General features: G+C 40.0%; 1 protein-coding gene across 2 annotated transcripts in view; it reads right to left on the reverse strand.

Annotated features, from left to right (window-relative positions):
* The window catches only part of selenoi (selenoprotein I), a 48,464-nt gene extending 28,129 nt beyond the window's left edge, over positions 1 to 20,335 (reverse strand). The window contains exon 1 of one of the 2 annotated variants that reach the window (XM_048597155.1): positions 20,096 to 20,335. In XM_048597155.1, coding sequence (XP_048453112.1) covers positions 20,096 to 20,152 — 57 coding nt within the window. In that variant the 5' untranslated portion in view covers positions 20,153 to 20,335. The remainder of the gene's footprint in view (positions 1 to 20,095) is intronic. The other variant, XM_048597156.1, reaches the window with a different exon arrangement.
* Positions 20,336 to 20,383: the final 48 nt, after the last annotated feature.

The following is a 20,383-nucleotide window of genomic DNA, read 5'->3' on the forward strand; positions in this document are numbered from 1 at the left end:
AATTATGACAAACCATGATAAATGACCGGGAGTGGCAATAAAGCCCTGTGAAGCATCCAGAAAGGAGAAATGAAGTGCCCAGAAATTTGTCAGAGGATTCTTCAGGTCATTGGAATAAGTTAACCTTGACTAAAATAACCAGAGCAGTTATGTACCAGCACAATTCTACCAATTTGAGGGAGCACAACAACTTGTTCCCCCCCGCCCTGCAGAGCTGCAATATTTAATTGGAAACTATTCCAATCAGTTGTTACTTCGTATCCCCATCTCAAATTTTGAAACACCAACTTTTACTGCATGCCAGCTCCAGGCCAAAATCCTGCTGCTCTACCAAAAACTCAGCAGGTTGAGTGTCGTATCAGTAAATTTGTCCAAAATGTTGTTATTCACATTACCACAATAAGTCTCACTTATTGTCACCTGAATGCTCATTATTTCTCTCTCCTGGGAGATGGTTTGGAATCTTTTCTACATTAACAAGGTGCAGAGAGGAACTGAAATAGCTGTGTCTAATACAAACCTTGTTACACTTGCAATGAGTGTCATTGACTAGTATTAAAAAAAACACAACTAGGAACAAAGTGCCTTTAAGCTTCGAACTCTGGTCAATTGTCTCAATTCTGAGGCTATCAAGGTCAAATAAATCTGAGTCTTATGGCTTGCGATAAAATAAATATCAGAAGTTAATTCTTTTAAGACAAGTGCATACAAAAGGGTGTCATCAAATTTACGTCGATAGCTTTTGATCTGGTCAATAGATACCTCATTAGAAAATTAATCCTGTGTGTCAAGGGCCTAGATGAATGATTTCACCCCTGCTGTTGAATTTAAGTTAAAATAATTAGGTCTGGAATAAAAAGCTTGCATCAATAGTGGTAATTATGTCATAAGAATTCATCTAGTACACCAATATCCTCCCATCCACAATGATCCCTGGTCCACAAAATGGTTTACTCAACTGCCTGAAAAAGCCACTCCATTAAGGAAACTTAGGAATAGACAGTAAAAACACCCACATTCCATGCATGAATTTAAAAAAAAAACAACTTTGAACTGTATTGTAATATCCCCACAGATAATTCTATGAATAGGTGATCTACTAATTGCATTGCTCATTGAACTTGTATGGAAAAATTTGGTAATTTCAGCAGGCAATCCTGCCAACAAGTTGTTGGCAGCGTAAAATTACACATGCGACACAAACTGAAAATAGCAATGCTGAAGTAATCGCAAAGATGCACCTTGCTTTTTTTTGTGTTTCAGTTAATTTTCTAAAAGTATGAAAAAAAAGAATACTGACCTCTCTCCCCACAAATTCTGCATAACTTGCTAAGCATCTCAAGGATATTGGGACTTTGAGATTCTCAGTATCAGCAGTATTTTGCTTTTGGTACACATAAAAGCAGCATTGTAGAAAAATTAATATGAGAGAATGCTTTTGTTACATATCCCATAACATGGCACCAGAGATGTGAAACACCAATCTGTATGGTGCCAGATGATGCTAGATCATATTTGATTAGAGCTCAAAGTTTGCAGGGATTCCCGAGATCTGGATCCAAGTGCCTTCCAGAAAATTTTGGATGTGAACTTGCCCACTGGAGCTTGCATCATAGTTCAACGTAGCAGTCAGGAGCAAAGTTCTTTAGATGGGTGGAGAAATTTGCGAGCAAACCACCAAACAGCAGATTAATACTAGTTATTAATACTGATGGAGAAAGAAAGACTGCAATCAGTATCATATAAGTAACCCAATCCTTCAATACAGACAGTACCTCTATCCACTTAGGTTTGGATCTCTGTTTTTTTTAAACTTGTCTCTACTTAAAAAGTAAATAAAGATATTATTCACCTCAGCTGAACATCCAATACAAGACTAATTATAACACGAGTTTATGCCTTTATAATACCTTCTACAAATTCCTGTGACCACATTTTATAATGACAATATCAAAAGGACAGAGGGCAATATGTCGAGACAGATCTGGATTGCCACATTTAGTTATCCTCTGCCAACACGTCCCCACAGAAGAGCCTACATCCTCTATGGCCACATCTAATTTATTCCAATTCCTCTATGCTATTAGCATTCCTCCAATTCATGCCTTAACCATTCTGGATTTTAAATCGAAATGCCACATTCCTAAGTTCTGGAATACACTTTCTAAACTTTTGTCCTATTTTTCTTGAATACATACTTTTAAATCTCTTTTTCAATAAGTTTTTGTTATCTGTTCAAAAATCTTGTGTCATCCTTTGGTGCTGTAAAGTGCCTTGAAACTGTTACACATGTTAAAGATTATTTGTAAACACAAGCAGCTGTGGACTTCCTGACATTTCATTTCCCACACCACCTCTGACACTAAAAAGAAAGAGAGTTTGCAATATTTCCCATTTTCAAAAATGGGCTATGGTCTAAAACATTCATGATGTCTCTACTGCCTATAGCCCTCAAGTGTCCTGCTGTGTTCCTCCCACATTTTGTGCTCTTGCTACAGGAAACAGACTTGGGCTCTTTTACTTCAAGCTTCTCATTGCCCATGATGAATCTCCATTACTAAGCATTAATGTGATTATCATTATGTCATGTTCCCTGGGTTGGTGAGTACTCAATTTCCTGCAAAAGACAGGCCACATTTAAATGTGACTAAGTTCTTCAATTTATAGGGGGTAACATCTGGCTCAGTGGTTCACACTGCCACCTCACAGCACTAGGGACCTGGGACTGATTTCACCTTTGTGCAAATGAACATGCTTTTTCATTACTAAACTAATTCGTAAGTGATGTTAAACATTCACTATAAAGAGCAGCATGTAAAATTTATGCTGGTGCAAATCATGATCAAATGGACATTAATATAACTGTAAAGTATAGTTAACACTTAATAATAGGGAGTCTGATGATCAGGATTTGACTCCCACTCGCCACTTAAATATTACTCCAAAACAAAATATGTAACTCGATTGTGGAATTCAGTAAAGCACAGGACTAACAAGTGTTCAAAAAAGGAAAAAAAAAAGTAGCTAGACCCCAAAGCATCCAACAAGAATAACAACTGACGTGTGTTTAGGTGACCAACAAATGAATTACATACTCAATTTTTTGTTCAAAACAAGAGTTCATACACTGGATGGGGACACACTAGCCCACAGTGCAGCCGAGAGTCAACCACATTGTGGGCCTAGTTTAATTTTGGTTTCATTTATAGGTATGTTGACATCGCAAGTCCTTGTGCCAAATTTGATCTTCATCTCTCTAGTTCCACAAATCCTTTGACATTAAGCAACTCAATCTCATTGGCATCTAAATTTGTTATTTGCCTTAAAAAAAATTTATGGGGTTGGAGTATTGACTAAGGCTTTTAAACATAGTTGCAGCAATTTGAATAAATTCTAAATCAGAACACTAAGATTAGTAGCTGCTGCTTGGGACTCAAAAAGGAAAAACAGATTAAAAAATGTTGTGACTTCATTCCTCCAGCGATTACCCACTTCAGTCCATAAAGAAAAAGACATGATACTCAAATGCAGGTCGGGATTCGTTTGTAAAATACAAAAAAAAACATTTTATTCCTAGTGAGGACTTTTTGGTCAATCTCTCTGAACCAGCTCAAAATTCAGCACCTAGTGAAAGAAACAATTCTGGAGAACCACCATCGACAAACTTCACAATTGGTGCAGAATGAGTCACAATTAAATAACTAGCCTCATGTTTAATATCTAAATATCACAAAAGACTAAAAATGTCAATGCTGATTGTGGTGAATAAGGGGGCATTTTTTGCCTTCTTCTGACAATTCTATGCTCAAAATAAAACTGCTTAAACCTTCTTTTCTATAAAAGGAAGACACTCCTTTTTTAAAAATCTTATTAACTGGGTTTGCGTACATTTGATACCAATTTACTAGTTTATCACAGTGGGAAATAAGGTTCCTCTCAAGAGGACCTTGTAATTTAGCTGCTTCATTTTGATCCAGCTAATACTTAGTTTCAAATAAAATGCATGGGTAAAAGTTTTGTACTGGCTGACTGAAGCGGTTTTAACGGGAAAAAAAGGGAACTGATCATCCTTCCCTGCTTGATTGCATGAAGATGATTAAACCAAAAAAGCAAATGCAAGCATGTTGCAATAAGCTCCATTCTAGTTGAGGGTTTGAAAACTTATCACTTGCGCTTCAGAAAATAAATGTAAGTCACCTTACAAACTGAGGAACATTAACTTTCTAATGAAAAACTACTGCTTTTTAAGTCCCTGAAACCACAATTATAAATTATGGGAACACTAGTCAGATTGTGTCATTGAATCATATACTTGAAATCCATTTCTGCAGCTACTGCCTCTTGGTATAATATCACTGAAGCAGCATATTTGTTGCAGTGTCACCTACTGGGAATAAATGGTACCATAGCTACTTAAGTTTACTAGTGCTACGTACATCGCAACTACAAAAACAAAAAGGCTTCACAAGTATTTAAAGTACCACTTTTTTTACATGTACTAATAAAGTAATACTGCAGGTCAGAATACAATTACACTCACAGCCATTGCTCCAATATCCACCCGATTGGAAGTATCGAACTGCACATCGAAAGCAAGCTCTAAACTCAGGCTCCTGTAAGAACATTTCTGCAGACAGCACAATGTATTGCTTTGTCTATACTAAACCAAGACCAAATGCATTCTCAAGTGCTCTTCATTTTTTGGCAGATAGAAAGACAGTGTTACAAGTAGCATTCATTGTCAGGATCTCACTGATATTTGGAAGTTGCCTGACAAAAGTGTAAGTGGGTTAAGACTACAACAAAAGCAAACATCGCAAAACTGAGCTTCAGTAAGAGAGATGTTCTGTTCCATTATGAAGAATGTTCAGGAATTGTACAGACATCATTTTAATGGCAAATTGAAAGCCAAGAAACAAGTAACTATTTCACGTTGGACATTTTGTCTGAACATTAAAAAAGGAACAAACCTAAAAGTATTGAACATTAGTTAGCATTTTTGTATTGCCTATTTCAAACATTTATGATCTCAATGTACATCACATATAGCAACATACAGCATTGTGATTGCCCAAAGTAACTTAGCACTTATGAAACCCTAAACTTCGTTTTATTACAAATCATTGGGAAAATGAAACATTATACGAGGAAAGACTAGCCCATTGATTTCTTTAGTTTCCCAATTCCATTTGGGCAAATTGGCAATCATGGTTACTTTTCTACTGAAAGCCTAAATAGGTTAGCATTGCTAGACAGGTATCTTTTAATGTTGTCATGTGTGCGCTGAGTGGGCTATACTACTAGTCACAATTTTCATGACTTTGTTTGATAAATCCAATGATAGCCTCAGGGTGGAACATACAAAAGTAGATAAGGATGAAGATAGTGGACACAGTGTACTTGAATATTTAGAAGGCACTGAATAAGACTGTTGCTCAATGTTATATTTATGGGATTTGGGTAGTATATGAGCAGGTATTGACAGTTAACGTAGACAGAAAACCATAGGAATAAAAGAGGGAACAATTTCAGAATGGTGAGGTGTATCCAGTGGATTCTTGGAAGGATCAGTGTTTAAGCATCAACTATTGACAATTTACATACAAATTCACAGAAGAGTCACAGAATCCCTATAGTGGGAACAGCCCATCCAGCCCAACAAGTCCACACTGACCCTCCAAAAAGCATCCCACCTAGACCCATCCCCCTAACCCTACATTTCTTGTGGGAAGTGCACCTAACCTCCACATCTCTGAACACTATGGGCAATTTAACATGGCCATTCTACCCAACTTGCACATCTTTGGACATCAATGAAGTGACCCAAGTTTGAGAGTTATACAGAACTATGTAGAAAAGTAAACTCAGTACACTATTGCAGGACACTGCATTGGACTGACATCTACAGTTGCATCAATGATCTTGCCTACATCACAAGGTCAGAATTGGAGAATGTTCATTGAATATTGCAGCATTCAGTTCTATTCGCAAATCCTAAGATGACAAGTAACATTCACATCACACAAGCACCAGGGAACTGACCATCTGCAACAAAACATGTTTAAGGATTTTCATTTGATATTCTGTGGTATGACCATTATTTAATTCCCCCACGCCAGGGGTTACCATAGGCCAGAAACTCGACTGGACCAGTCACAAAACAGTGGCTAAAACAGCATGTCAGAAGTCAAGAATTCCATAGTAATACAGTAATTGTGTTCAACTTCCCAGAATCCTGTCCACTATTTAAAAAGTGATGTCAATAGTGTGATGGAATACATTCCACTTGGCTGGATGCAGATAGCTCTATCAACATTCAAGAAGCTCACCACTTTTCAGGACAAACCAGCCCACAAGACTAGTATTAGGCTATTTGGTCCATTGAGTCTGCTCCACCATTTTAATCATGGCTGATGTTTTTCTTAACCCATTCTCTTGCCTTCTCTCCATACCCTTTGATCCCCTCACTAATTAAGACCATCTCTGTCTTAAATACATCCAATGACTTGACCTCCACAGCCCTCTGCAATCAATTCCACTGATTAACCACCCTCTGGCTGAAGAAATTCCTCCTCATCTCAGTCCTAAAGGGTTATCCATAACTAGTCATTCCCCTGGCAGGTCCCAGTCTGACTAGTGGAAATATCTTCTCCACGTCCCCGCTTCCAGGCCTCTCAGTATTGTGCAAGTTTCCTTCAGATCCCCACTCATCCTTATAAACTCCATTGAATACAGACACATTTCAACTGTTCCTCATACAAACAGCCATTCATCCCCAGGAACATACCTGCAAACCTCTTCTTATGGACACCCTCCAATACCAGCACATCCTTCCTTAGATATGGGCCTCTTGTATTCTAGATCTCTTGAAATGAATGCTAACCATTATTGGCCTCCCTAACCACCAAATGAACTTACAGGTTAATCTTAAGAGAATCCTGAACTAGGACTCCCAAGTCTCTGCTTCATATTTCCAAAGCCTTTCCCCATTTGGAAGATGGTTTACGCCTCTTCTTCCTACCAAAGTGCATAACCTCACACTTTCGGACACTGTACTCCATCTACCACTTCTTTGTCAACTCTCCTAGCCTGTACAAATTCTTCTGCAGCCTCCCAACTTCCTCAACACTACCTGCCTGTCCACCCATCTTTGTGCCATCCACAAACTTAGCTAGTGCCCTCAGTTCCTTTGCCCAGATCGCAAAAATATAATGTGAACAGCTGTGGCCCCAGCACTAACCCCTGGGGAATTTCACTAGTCACTGGTTACCATCCTGTAAAAGACCCCTTTATCCCCATGCTCTGCCTTCTGCCAGCCAGCCTCTAGCCCACTTAACTGGCAGCTAATTGCAAAAAAAATTCATTTCCTCCACCACTGGTGCACCATTGCTCCACGTGCACTTAAACTCCAAGGTTTCTCCACCCCCCCCCCCCCACCCAAAGAGTGTCAAACCAGTGATGTCTACTCTTAGGAGAGCAAGGACAGCTGGCACATTGTGCTGTGAGGTCCCCTCCAAGTTACACACCATCTGGACTTAAACATGGTTTAAAAACACTGAGGGTGTATTAGTAATAAATGAAGTGAAGTGAAGCAGTTCACAAAAGGTGGCCCACCACTATCAGAACTGGAAAAATGTCACCAACCTGATATAAATACTGTTGCTGTCTTTACAAACAACATCAGATCTGAGCACTTTCAGTATGTCCTACTTTTATTTCAGATTTCCAGTAACTGCAGCATTGACATGGTCTGGAATTTAGAAGATGTGATCTCATTCAAAATGTATAAGTTCTTAGAGTACAGCATGGGTGCCAAGAGCCTATTACAAGTCACTAGGGTATCAAATTCAATACTGTAATCTTAGCCTAAGGGGGCGAACATTTACAACAGATGAGGAGATATTTCTTCACTTATCGGATTGCAATTTTTTGGAAATCTCCACAGATGCTTGGTATTGGAGTCAATTCAACATAGATTGATAGATGATCAACCATTAAAGGGAATGAAGGGACATAGGAATGGGGGTGATCTACAAGTTACTGAAGTTAGATTACTGAATTGCAAGGAAAGTACTTGGAGTCATACTGATCTTATTTTGTAGGCTTCCAAAATAAAAGTACAAGAACAAAAGCTAGTTAATAAATTGTTAACACTGAGCTAAGTGACATTCTGCCCAGCAAATGTCCCACGTTCTCATGGACATTCTACAATTGTAAGATTTGGTGTCTAGTTTCCCATGACACGCAATACATCAACATCATGTACAATGCTGAATAAGCATAAATAATAAACTAGATGATTTGAAACTTGAAGTTCATACTGAAGTAAAAATGGCTTATGGTACAAGCTCCACACTCTCCTCAGGCCCTGACTGTTTGCTGTACATTGCATAAAAATAAAACTGCTTGGGAATTTTGGTGTTAATACAGTGGTAGAATGGTGTAAATGAATTGCAATGTCATGGTTAAATTGTTTGAGCAAGTTATGAACATAGTCTTCTTGATTTTGTTATGTGAGATTTCAAATAAAATAACAACCCTTTAAAGTTAGGCTTCATAAATACAGCGACCACAACGGCAGGTCAGAGGCTACGAATACTGCAGCAAGTAACACCTCTTGACTCCCCAGAGCCTGTCCACCATCTACAAAGGCACAAGTCAGGATTGTGACGGAATACTCCCCACTGGCCTAGATCAGTGCAGCTTCAACAACACAAGTAGCTTAACACCATCCAGGACAAGGCAGCCTGCTTGATTGGCACTTCCTCCACCATCACTAGTGCATACAAGATGCACTACAGAAATTCACCAAAAGAGGAGGATGATGACGACTGCTGATACACACTCCATTGTTAGCTAAGGAGTTCTGGGAATTTGACTTGGCACACAGCACCTCCCAAACTCATGGCTGCTTCCATTTAGAAGGAAGAGGGCAGCAGATACATGGAACTACCACACCCTGCAAGTTCACCTCCAAGCCATCCATCATCCTGATTTAGAAACATATTGCAGTTATTTGTCAAAATCCCAAAATTCCTTCCCTAACAGCATTGAGGGTCGACCTACAGCAGGTGGACTGCGGAGGTTCAAGATGGCAGCTCACAACCACCTTCTCAAGAGCAACTAGGGAGGGGCAATAAATACTGGCCCAGCCAGAAATGCCCATATCCCCCAAATAAATAACAAAAATCACAAATACTAAAAAAAAAGCCCATTTTTACAATCTTTGAAATTCTCAAAATCATTTGCTTTTTTTTTTAAAAAAGGTATTGTTTACAGGATGTGGGTGTCACTGGCAAGGCAGCATTGGGCAAAGGTCAGTTCAGAGTCAACCACATTGCTGTGGGTCTGGAATCACTCATAGCCCAGACCAGGTAAGGATGGCAGTTTCATTCCCTAAAAAGGAATTTTTTTCTTCCCCCCCCCCCCAAACAATCGACAATGGATTCACAGTCCTCATTAGACTCTTAATTCCAGATATTTTATTGAATTAAAATTCCACCATCTGCCATGGCAGGATTCAAACCCAGGTCCCTGGAACATTACCTGGGTCTCTGGATTAATAGTCCAGCAATACTACTACTAGGCCATTGCCTCTCCATTATACAGTACAGTCCACAAATGCACATGCATTTTTATTCCTCAGCAGTTAACAGCATTATTACAAGTTTCCATGAAAATTTTATGTAAACAAATGCATCTTGAAGTAGAAGTCTGAAGTACATTAATGGCCAGAGGGGAAGAAAGAGGAGTGGAAAACTGAGACCAGCACTTGTTAGAAAGACAGCTAAGAAATGGTAAAGCCAAAAAAAAAAAGAGATTAAATCAGCATATCGCAAACCAAATGTGTGCTATGCTTCTGTTTATTTTTTCTGAGAAAAAAAAAAGAGGGGAGTAAAGACTCAAACTATGATTTGTGGCAGATCATGAGGCTCTGGACTTCAACAAACAAACAACTTCTGTCTGAATTTCAGGAAAAACATCAAGTCTGTAACATCACTGACACTTTCTACAACCGAGTTGGAATGTATATAAAATCTCAACTTGTTCTTGGGGAAACACATTGCACTGCAAAGCATTTACTTTGGATAGCTCAGTGGCTAGCACTGCTGCTTCACAGCACCAGGGACCTGGGTTCAGTTCCACCCTCGGGCAACTGTCTGTGTGGAGTCTGCATGTTCTCCCCAGGTCTATGTAGGTTTTAGCTGGATGAGCCATGCTAAATTGCCCATCGTGTCCAGGCTAAGTGAATTAGCCGTGGGTGGGGGATGGGGCTGGGTGGGATGCTCTTCAGAGGCTCAGTGCGAACTCAACGGGCTGAATGGCCTGCTTACACACTGTAGGGAATTCTGTGATAAAGATCCCAAATAGATAACTGGCAGCCAATTTGTGCTCAGAACAAAACAAGACAAGTTGGCTTAAAAACAAGTTACTGGAGATACTTAGCAGGCCTGGCAACAGCTGTAGAGAGAAAGCAGAGTTAATGTTTTGAGTCCAGTGACCCTTCAGCAAATTGATGGACTCTCTCCAACTGTGTTAGTGGACACCTTATGTTGTTCAGATCAAATTGAGTAATCCACATTAAACTAATGCGGAGGCAGTGGCCTAGTGGTATCATCGCTGGACTATTCCAGACCAAAATAACATTCTGGGTTCAAATCCCACTATGGCAGATGGTGGAATTTAAATGCAATAAAAATAATCTGAAATTAAGAATCTTGTGATAACCATGAATCCATTGTCATTCGTCAGGAAAAACCCATCCGGTTCACTCATGTCCTTTAGGGAATGAAACTGCCATCCTTACCTGGTCTGGCCTACGTGACTCCAGACCCACAGCAATGTGGTAGACTTTCAACTGCCCTCTGGGCAACTGGGATTGGCAATAAATGCTGCCTAAAGGTGACATCTTCATCCTGTGATTGAATAAAAGAAGAAAAAAAACTGACAGTAACTTGGTACTCACAGAAGGGAGCTGAAGTAGAGAGAGAAACAACAGAGCAGAGTTCGATTAAAGAATTTAAAGGTGATGATAATACTGTTCGGTTGCAGATATGTATTTAAAAACACTTAAGTCAAGAAAGAAATAAGGTTATGGGGAAGAGAATTTTCAAAATGTCCTCCAGACTTTTGGTACCTAAAGCAATAAAACAATTCCTAAAAAAGGGCCTAAATTAAATGTTTTGCATGTTCTCCAAGAGAATGAACCCTCTCTAGGTGTTGCAAGATATGCGAAGGTGTTGGAAATGTTTCATTAACAAAAATAAAAATCAAAACAAGACTAAGGCAAAAACAAGACCAATGCAATTATAAGTTACTGAATATATAACAGTAATATCGAACACATGAACAAGGAATAAGAGTTGGCCCCTTGAACCTGCCCCACCATTCAATAAGATCAAGGCTGATCGGATTTTAACTCCAGCTTGATATTCCTGGACATCTTCAGTAATCTTTCATTCCCCTTGGTAATCAAGAATCTACCTACCTCTACCTTAAAAATAATTAACAAAACACACCAACAGAAAACAAGTTAGTCAATTAATTGTGTTGAGCTAATAAGCCTTCCTGTCACATTTTATTGAAGTGAGAAATTTAAAGCACATTTGAAATTTTTTTTTTAAAAAATCAAATTTCAACAGTAGCAAAACTTCAAGATAGACTACAAAACTCAACAAGTCTGGCAGCATCTGTGGGAAGAAAGCAGCGTTAACGTTGAGTCCAATGACTCTTCAGAGCTGATAACAGATGCGTAGAAGTGATATTTATGCTTTGGGCAACAGGAAAGCTGCAGAATCTGTCCACAAAGATAACCTAGAGCTTTCAGATGCCTGCCACTTTAACGCATCATGTTCCCATGCTAACATTTGTCACAGGTCTCCCAACAAGCCTTAGTACAAGCTTGAAGAACAACAACATGTCAATTTCCACATAGGGACCCTGAAGTCTCTGGGACTCAACATCAAGTTCAATAGGCTGTAAAGCTACTTCCATCCTTGTGTTATTTTTAAACTCACCCCACACCCAGTCCGTTAGGACGACTTACTTTCAGCACAGCTTAAGCATTTTCACCCACTCTATTATCACATTTCATGTTTGGCTTTCAGCAGACTACCCATTCTCTGCTACCCTCAGCTCTTACCACTTATTTTCTCTTCTGTTTACCAACCCCTTTCATCTCCTCCCCCTCCCTCTTTCTCCACCTTTCCACTCACTTCTCCTCTTTACCACAGCCCCATCTCCAGCATAAATACCACTTTTCCAAAATTGACAGCTATGGTTGAAGAGTCACCAGACTTCAAATGTTAACTATGCTTTCTTCCTACAGATGCTGCCAGACCTGCTGAGTTTCTCCACAATTTCTGTTTTAGATCTCCAATATCCACAGTTCTCGGTTTTATTTACTTCAAGTTAGGCTGACAGTGTTCAGAACTACAAAAGAGACCAATGTGTAAGCGGAAAAGGTTTCCCTTTTAATCATGAAAACATAAAATCAGAATATCAATTAAAAACACATACAAGAATCCATCCATTCCCCTACTCAATTAGAAGAGGCAGCTTCAATAGTATAGTCCTCAAACAGCTATATTCCTAGCCAACATGTAAACAAACAAAACTAGAAACTGCTGGAAAAGCTCAGCAGGTCTGGCAACATCTGTGCAGAGAAATCAGAGTTAACGTTTCAGGTCAAGCAAGGAAAGGTTACTTGACCTGAAACGTTAACCAATTTCTTTCCACAGATGCTGCCAGACCCTCTGAGCTTTTCCAGCAATTTCTAGTTTTGTCTGATTTACAACATCTATAGTTCTTTCGGTTTTTATGTAAGCAAACAGCTAAGTTATGAAGACTCAAGTTTTTTGTCATAAAAGAAAACTCAGTCCTAATACATTCTATTAAGAAATGCATTTGTTTAGGAAAGAGTAAGCCAGTCAAAATTAAAACATTTTATTATTCAACACCATAATAAGAGAAATGGAGAGCATGCCAGGTACAGAACCAGACCTACCCAAAAAAGGTCATGTCAACATGAAGTAACAAGAGGACTAACTCCATTCCAAACGATGGAACTACATGCAACAGACAGAGCTAACTAATTCCTCAAGGAACAAGTTTAGAGATTTTTAAATTAAGCTATTCCAATGAGCAGGTAGGGCCTTCTGGTCCAAAGGTATAGAACAAATGCATTCTAAGCTCTGCAATTCTTCTCAATTGCTCTGCTATTCCACCATTACAGGTGATTAGATTATGCCCTTAATTGCACCAATGGAGGTCATGGAAACACTGCTGGAAAACTCTACATTGCTAAGATGAGAAAAAAAATTTCAAAAGCTTTGTCTTGCACTTTTCAGGATAATATGTGAGAAATAGGAGATGTAAAGGGTAAACAACATTTATACTATAAGGGAGCAAAGTGCTGCCTGGTTAGCAAGTGGACTCATTGGTAGGAGGTATTGCCATGGCAATATGTACCAATTAACTGATGACCGAGTTAACTGCCAATTGTGTAAAGTTTAATCCAAGCAGACTGACGCAAATAACGGGGACCAGCAAATAACGGGGACCAGCAAATAACGGGGACCAGCAAATAACGGGGACCAGCAAATAACGGGGACCAGCAAATAACGGGGACCAGCTTTGTCGAGTTGAAAAGGGTGCTATGTGAATCATGTTCAGAATAGGGCCCTGCCTATTAATATAGAGCTTCGACTACATACAAGTGCACTACACGGAGCTCAAGCGACATATTTGTCGTATCTGCATGAGTCAGTTGGCAAAAGTCACTGTGTAACAGAGTTATCTTTACAATCAAAATTGTTACTGCAATTAGCCACCTCAGGTTTCGATGCACAGACAAAGCTGTGGCCGAAGAAAGTTAAATAAACATGTTATATACTGCAAGTTATTACAACATTATCACTTCCAAGTGAATTGTATTTTACTCCTCACCTCTGAGGAATAGGAAAAAAGGCAGCCAATTTAACACAATTACAGATGGTTGACTGCCAAAGATGAAATATTATTCAAATATAATCAGGAGAGAGTGGCAAATAGCCATTATACTCAACTACTAACACAGCTACTGCAGACAATACTGACTGCAAATTCAGCACCCTAAATCCACTATTTCACCGACCATTAGGGGCTCCTTCACAGTGAACTGAAGTTGTAAAATAATACCACTACAACATTGTTAAAACATGCAAACAACATATTACCCAGGCAGATGGAACGTTGAGGAATTACTTGACGACTGCCACATCGTTAAGACACCATGGCAACCGTTATGCACAGATCCTTGGGCTCCCAATCCTCTCCTCTCCAAGAAATGGACCCTGACTGAAATTATGTCAGAATACCAGAGGACCCAGAGGAAACCCACACAGACATGGTGAGAATGTGTAAACTTCACAGTCACCCGAGGGTGGAATTGTACCTGGGTCCCTGGTGCTGTGAGGCAGCAGTGCTAACCACTGAGACACCATACCACCCCATTTGCTCCTAACCCATTCTGGTCAAATCACACTAGATCTTATTAAAATCAGCCTCATGCCGGTTCAGAACTTTGATTTCAGGTCCAACCTTACCTTTTCCCATAACAATCTTGAATCTAAAGGAGTTATGACTGCTGTCTGCAAAAGCTCCCCCACTGATACTTCACCCATGTTCCCAACTTCATTACCTAAAATGAAGTCTAGGACCACTCCCTCTCTTGCAGGGTCTTGTATATACTGGTTTAAAAAAGGTCTCCTGGATACAGGTGCAGAACTTTGAATCTGTGTATCATCCTCATCACATGCTCTCCCACCTATTTGTGTCATCAGGGGGAGTCGATGGCCTAGTGGTATTATCGTTTAGACTGTTAATACAGAGACCCAGAGAGATAGTAGGAACTACCAATGCTGGAGAATCAGAGATAACAAGGTGTAGAGCTGGATGAACACAGCAGGCCAAGCAGCATCAGAGGAGCAGGAAAGCTCACGCTTCGGGTCGAGACCTTTCTTTAGAAAAAGTGTTGCTTGGTCAGCGGCACCCTCATCCCATTAATGAATAAAACGATCTACAAACTTGACTTGAAAAATCACTTTCCTCATCCAAGTCATTAATGTACAAGTTATGTGAGACACCATTAGTTATAGGTTGCTAGCCTGAAAATACCCAGGTTCTCTCAACTTTATTAGTCAGAGAATCCTCCAACTATGCTAACATTATCTCCAATGCCACTTTTTCCACACATCATTTTTGCAACTTCTGGGTCTGTGTTGAGAAATATATCAGCCGTGATTGAATGACAGAGCAGACTGAATGGGCCAAGTGGCCTAATTCTACTCCAATTTCTTATGATTCCCATTAAAAAGACAGACATGAGAAATCATTTAAGGCTCACGAGTCTGTGGAATTATCTTCCCCAGATAGCAGTGGAGGAAGGGTCACTGACTATTTCAGGACAGAGGGACACAGATTCTTGTCTTGACAGGTTCTCAGACACTTTCTCTCAATTTTCCCGAGCTGGCACATTGTAGGTAATGATTAATTGTCCTCTACGCCTGCCTTAAGCGAGAACTCAAGATTTGAAAACTGTCCATATTTTCCAGGATCTTAATCGATCTATACGGGGTGAGCTGGTTGGAACAGCTTCTGTCTCATTGCACAAACTCCCATCTCCATTCTAGTGTGCTACAAGACACCTCACATCCAGTGAATTACACATGGGTAGATAATCCACAGAGCAGACCAAACTGTCCAATCCACACTACCTTTGAAACAAACCAAAAGAGAGGAGAAGTGTCTCCAACTTCAGTCCAGAGTTTCAATATGCAGATCATACTCGGGTGTGTTCACTCAAACCAGATCATTGTTAACACCTCCAAAGATACAAGAAAGTGGCCTTCTCACAAGGCAACCAAAAAATAACTAAAAGGCACGAATAATCAGAATGGGTATGCAAGTGGCAAATTAACACCTTAGTAGGAAGAATAAGGAGATCAGAAATATGGAAAATTGTCTGAAAATAAATAGTTTAAGCACAAAAGGAATTAATGGATTCCGATTCACAACTCCTTCAAGGTCTCAACACCGATGATCAAAATCATAGGTGGAAAATAAACTGGGGTACATTTCCAGATGAATAGAATTCAGGCGTGACACCATTAAAACCAAACATGTAGTAAACAGTGGTCACTGTATAAGTGGCATAACCAATTTTATCTTCAAATTATAAAAACTGGAAATACTGAACAAGCAAGAGAGGCTATAGTTAATAATCTGAATAAGCGGAGGCCTTCGCTATTCTGGTCAAAAAAAAAAAAGGCACAACCTACAAGAACATTTCAGCAAGTTCAATATGTTACAGCAGATAGGTTTCCATTTTTTTTGTTTGAGCAGTATGAGAATCCAAAACTCAATCATCGTTACCAGATAGAGTCATTCAGTCATACAGCACGAAAACAAACCCTTCGGTCCAACCAGCCCACGCCAAACATAATCCCAAAGTAAACTGGTCCCACCAGCCTGCTCCTAGCCCATCTCCCTCCAGCCTTTCCTATTCATTTACATATCCAAATGTGTTTTAAACACTAGTTGTACTCACATCCATTATTTCCTCAAGGAGTTCATTCCACATGCAAACCACCCTCTGTGTAAAGAAATTTCTCTCATGTCTTTTTTCTAAAAAAAAGTCTCTCACCTTAATTTGCTCCTAGTCTTGAAATCCCCCATCCTATGGGGAAGGCAACTACCATTAACTCTGTCCATACTCCCTCATTATTTTATAAAGTTCGATAAGGTTGCTTCTCAACCTCCTATGCTCCAGTGAAAAGAGTCCCAGCCTTTCCAATCTTTCTTCATAACTTAAACCTTCCATACTGGACAACATCCTGGTAAATCTCTTCAGAACCCTCTCCAGCTTGATTATATCCCTCCTATAACTGAGCGATCAGAACTGGACACAGTATTCTAGAAAAGGCCTCACCAATGTCCTGTACAACCTCAACATAACTTCCCAACTCCTATACTCAAGGAAAGCACACCAAATGCCTTTTTAACTACACCATCCATGCGACACAAACTTCAAAGAATTATGTACCTGCATCTCTCGGTCCCTCTTCTACAACACTACCCAAGGCCCTACAATTAATTGTATAAACCCCACCCTTGTTTGTTGTACCAAAATGCAATATCTCATTTATCCAGATTGAACTCCACCTGCCATTTTTCAGTCCATTGACCCATTGATCAAGATCCCTTTGTAATCTTAGAAAAAAAAAGAGACTTTCTTCACTGTCTAATGCCACCAATTCTGGTGTTGTCTGCAAATTTACTAACCATGCCTTCTATATTCTCACTCAAGTCATTTATATAAATGACAAACAAAAAAAAAAGGACCCAGAACCGATCGCTGTGGAACACCACTGGTCACAGGCGTCCAGACTGAAAAGTAACTCTCCACTATTATTGTGTCTCCTATCATTTAGCCAATTATGTATCCAATTGGCAAGCTCACCCTGAATGCCATGTGACCTAACTTTACTAAAAAGTCTACTAAAATCCAAACAAACAACATCTATTGCTCTGCCATGATCAATCTTTCTGGTAACTTCCTCAAAAAAAAACTCAATCAAGTTTGAAAGACACAACTTTCCTTGCACAAAACCATGCTAACTATCCCTACTCAATTTTTTGCCTCTCTAAATTTTATAATCACCACCAACAATTTACCCACAACCGAAGTCAGACTCACAGGTCTACAGGTCCCCTGTTTCTCCTTATAATCTTTCTAAAGGTACATTAGCCACCCTCCAGTCATCAGGCACCTCACCCGTAGCTATAGATGATGCAAATACTTATGCAAGGCATCTCAATTTCCTCCACATTACTTCCTAAAATGTTCTGAGGTGTATTAGATCAGATCTCAGAGATTTATCCATTTTTATATTCTAAGACCTTCTGAACTTCCTTTTCTGTAACGTGAACTACTTTTACAACCAAGTTTACTTCTCTACATTCCCTATATTCCATTTCTTTCTCCACAGTAAAAACTGATATGAAATATTCATTTAGCATCGCTCCCATCTCCTAGGGTTCAACACAAAGATGACCTCTTTGATCTTTAAAGGGGCTCTACCTTCTCTCTAGTTACCCTCTTGCTCTTAATGTATTTGCAGAATCTCTTTGGATTATCCTTAACTTTATCTGCCTATGCTATATTATATCCCCTGTTTGTCTTCCTGATTTCTCTCTTAATATAAAGATTGTAGGGACATTATTAAAGAGATTCAATTGAACCAAGTTGTCTATATCTAAAATAGGATCTAAATAATCTAAAACAAGTCAACAACCTCATCCACAACTTGAACTACAAATCTTCTTATTCATAGAGTTCCTACAGTGAGGAACCAGGCCATTCGGCTCAACAACTCCACACCACCCCTCCGAAGAGCATCCCACCGAGACCCATTCACCTGCCCCTGCATTTCCCCCATGTCTAACCCACCTAACCTAAACGTCCCCAGACACTATGGGCAATTTAGCATGGCCAATCCACCCATGCTGCACATTTTTGAACCGTGGGAGGAAACCAGAGCACCAGGAGGAAACCCACGCAGACACGGAGAATGTGCAAACTCCATACGGACAGTCGTCCGAGGGTGGAATTGAACCTAGGTCCGTGGTGCTGAGAGGCAGCAGTGCTAACCACTGAGCCAAAAACTTCAAAAATAAGATTCTCTTTTATTCTAAACTAGAACCGCAATATCTTTATTAATCCATTGTTTCTTAACCTTGCCAGCCTTACTCCTCATTCTAACAAGAACATAGTGCCTCTGAACTCACATCACAATCTTGCACGTCTCCCACTTGTCAGACATCCTTTTCTTTTGCAACCAGTCTACTCCAATCAACTTTTGAAAGTCTTGTCTTATACCATTAAGATTTGCTTTATTCCAGTTAAAAACTAACTTTTATGGAAGGCTTGTCCTTTTCCATAAGGATTTTGAAACTAATAGAATTATGATCAATAGACCTAAAGTGTTCCCCTACTTTTACCTCAGTCACCTGCCCTGCCTTATTGCTCAAAAGAAGGATCTAGTTTTGCTCCATCCTTAGTAGAAGCATCCACATGTTGATAAAGAAAATTGTCAAATGTGTTCAAGAAAAATTCTTTACCATCCAAACCTTTAACACTATGGTAGTCCCAGTCAATGTTTGGAAAATTAAAATTCTCCATTATTACAGCCTTATTATGCTTACATATATCTGAGATCTCCCACATATTTGTTTCTCAACTTCCCTCTGACTATTGGGAGAGCCTATAATACAATACTATCAAAGTGATTGCTCCTTTCTTACTCATAATTACTACCCATAAATTTTCATTGAACAATTTTTCAGAAATATTTTCCCTAGTTACTGAAATAATGTATTCCTTAATACAAAACAGTGTCTCTTCCCACCACCCCACGTTTCTTACCTCCTTCTCCATAGCATTTAAAACCAAGAACATTGAGCTACCATTTCACCAGCATAAAAAAAATCCTTTAAGAAATTCAGGAAAAGCTTCTTTTCCCAAATCAGTGATTGCATGAAGCTGTTATTAGATGAACTAGTGGAGGCAAAGTGTATTTAATGAGAATGGGAGGGGAAAGAGAGCAAAAGGAACTAGAATATAGCTCAAAGGGCGATAAGAGTGGGAAAAGCTCACGTGGAACGTAAATAGTGGGTGTCATTAGCTAAAGGACCCGTTTTGATGTTACAATATGATGCTTGTCACTTCTAAATCATTTCACTGAAGCAGAATGACTCTTCACTGGGGGTTTGATGAAGGATCTTTGGACTCGACACATTAACTCTGCTCCCTCCCTCCACAGCAGCTACCAAACCTGCTGAGTTTATCTAGCACCTTCTCTTTCAGATTTCCAGCATCCGTGGTACTTTGTTTTAAGTGATTCTCTGCTGGGCCGTAGAGAGGAGCTTGGGAACCCCTTGTCCCCACTGGCACACCGTCCACCGGCGGAGTGCAGCACTGCCGCTGTCATTAGCCCAGTGAGCCGACAGAAATACGGCTTGACCGCCGCCTTTAAGAGAGCCGCAGCCCGGTTACCTTGTACTTGTCGAACCCCGCCAGCTGCTCCGGCGTCACATACTCGTAAGAAAACATGGCTCCACGAGACACCGGCCAGTCCTTCCTCCAACTAACCGCACCAGTTCCCACAACCAAGCACCGGGGAACTCCCTACCGACAGCGAGGAGACAGCACAGAACACGGGCTGCACATCAACTCCTCACCCCCGTGAGCCTCCATAAATACCGCCACCTGCAGGGAAGGACCGGCAGCCCCTATTCCTCACCCCCGTGAGCCTCCATAAATACCGCCACCTGCAGGGAAGGA

Source organism: Rhincodon typus, chromosome 5 (genome assembly GCF_021869965.1).
Source record: "Rhincodon typus isolate 14 chromosome 5, sRhiTyp1.1, whole genome shotgun sequence".
Taxonomy (NCBI): domain Eukaryota; kingdom Metazoa; phylum Chordata; class Chondrichthyes; order Orectolobiformes; family Rhincodontidae; genus Rhincodon; species Rhincodon typus.